General features: G+C 41.9%; 1 protein-coding gene across 1 annotated transcript in view; it reads right to left on the reverse strand.

The window, feature by feature from the left end:
• Nucleotides 1-259: 259 nt before the first annotated feature.
• VEZF1 (vascular endothelial zinc finger 1) overlaps nt 260-1,614 on the reverse strand; it is a 12,005-nt gene continuing 10,650 nt past the window's right edge. The window contains exons 7-8 of the mRNA XM_010168751.2: nt 1,090-1,134; nt 260-725 (exon numbers count right to left, since the gene is read on the reverse strand). Of these exons, the coding sequence (XP_010167053.2) occupies nt 298-725; nt 1,090-1,134 (473 nt within the window). The 3' untranslated portion in view covers nt 260-297. The remainder of the gene's footprint in view (nt 726-1,089; nt 1,135-1,614) is intronic.

Genomic DNA, 1,614 nt, shown 5'->3' on the forward strand with positions numbered 1-1,614 from the left:
TGCTCCAGTGAAACTCAAGTTTGAACCATATGAGCCAAATCAACAGGGGAAGATGCTACTATGGTCTCTGATGGTACGTGTTGCCCCAGTGTCTTAGTCTGAATTTATTATTAACTAAAACAAAAAACAACAAAACAAAACAAAAAAAAAACCCAACAAAGGGAAAAACAAACAAACAAACAAACAAAAAAACCTCCCAACCAAACAAAACCCCAAAAAAAACCCCAAAAAAAAAAAAAAAAAGAACTGCTGGTAAGGATTCCATTTTAATCCTTTTTAATACTGTTTAGAAATTCTTTACCAGGGAGGAGACGTGGGCAAGGCCTGGGGCAGGAAAGGCATGCTCTCGACTGGTCGCATCGCTATATTTAAGGGCCCAGCTAACGTCATCGGTGTGGGGAGGTTCATGGGAGATGTGATAGTGACTGGATGCGCTATGTTCACTGGAGCGGTTACTGGGGTAGGTAAATTGACTGGTGTGGTGAGCGTTAATGGAGATGTCATGGATAATGGACTTGTTATAGTTACAGGATGCCCTAGGTTCATCGGACTGGATATATTAACTGCACTTGATACATTTACTGGACTTCTCATGCTCATTGCAGCTGCCACTGTGACTGGGTTTGTGATAGTCCCAGAAGCCACAGAGGACGTTATATTGAATGGAGTAGTAAGAGTCACAGGCGTAGTAGCAGCAGTGGAGGTTTGGCACAAGTTAGCAGCTTCTAAAAATGAGACATAAAAAGACAAAAAGTTTTTAACACATAAAAAACTGTGGACAAGATCTAAAAAAAAAAACAAAAAACCAACCAAACAAACAAAAACCAAAAACCAAACAAGAACAAGTACAAATTCTGGAATAATCATTTTCTTTAGGAATTATTAGTAAGTTAAAACTGTTAACATTCTATAGCCCACAAGACATACAAACTCTCATGCAGTTCATTTCAATTCAATATTTTTTTTTCCTGAGAAGTCAAGCGAGGTTTGTCTTATAAAGAGGGTTTCGATGTTCATAAAAACAGTATTGTACAATCAAAAAAATCCTCCCAAGAGGAACATTAGAAATAGAGGAGAGAGTGTACATACCGAATGGTACGTACTCTATAGCCTTCTCAAAGGTGAACTGACATTCTGTGAAGGTTTTAAAAAGTCATTATTAGGGACTGATAAGCAAAGCTCGTTTCAATATTTACCTGCTTATTTCAGTCTTAATTATTGCTACTACGTCGTTCCACTGCTCACAATACTTCTACTTAGCAATTTTCAAGCCTACCCCATCAGTACATCTGTCAACCCCCATTATCTCCTCAGCTTTCACATAAGCTACAGCTCCACACCCAAGTTGTTTCACTTCATGGGGTTTTTTGGGGTGGTTTTTTTGCACTTTGGTTTGCAGTAAGCAGGGATGAAGTGCCGAACAAGGGAGAGGCAGGAGACCAGTGCCCAGCCCTGCTGCTGGTGGGCTCTGGCAGGGCTGGGCGCTGGGGGAGCGGGCAGTGGAGGTCCGGGATGGCGGGGGGATCACTGGGCATCCGTCAGCACCACCTGCCGGCTACCCAGACTAGAAGGCTCCAAAAACAGAAGCAGGTTGGTGGAGGCAGGTAAAAGGAA

This window comes from Antrostomus carolinensis, unplaced genomic scaffold (assembly GCF_000700745.2).
Source record: "Antrostomus carolinensis isolate BGI_N321 unplaced genomic scaffold, ASM70074v2 scaffold48775, whole genome shotgun sequence".
In the NCBI taxonomy this organism is placed as follows: Eukaryota; Metazoa; Chordata; class Aves; order Caprimulgiformes; family Caprimulgidae; genus Antrostomus; species Antrostomus carolinensis.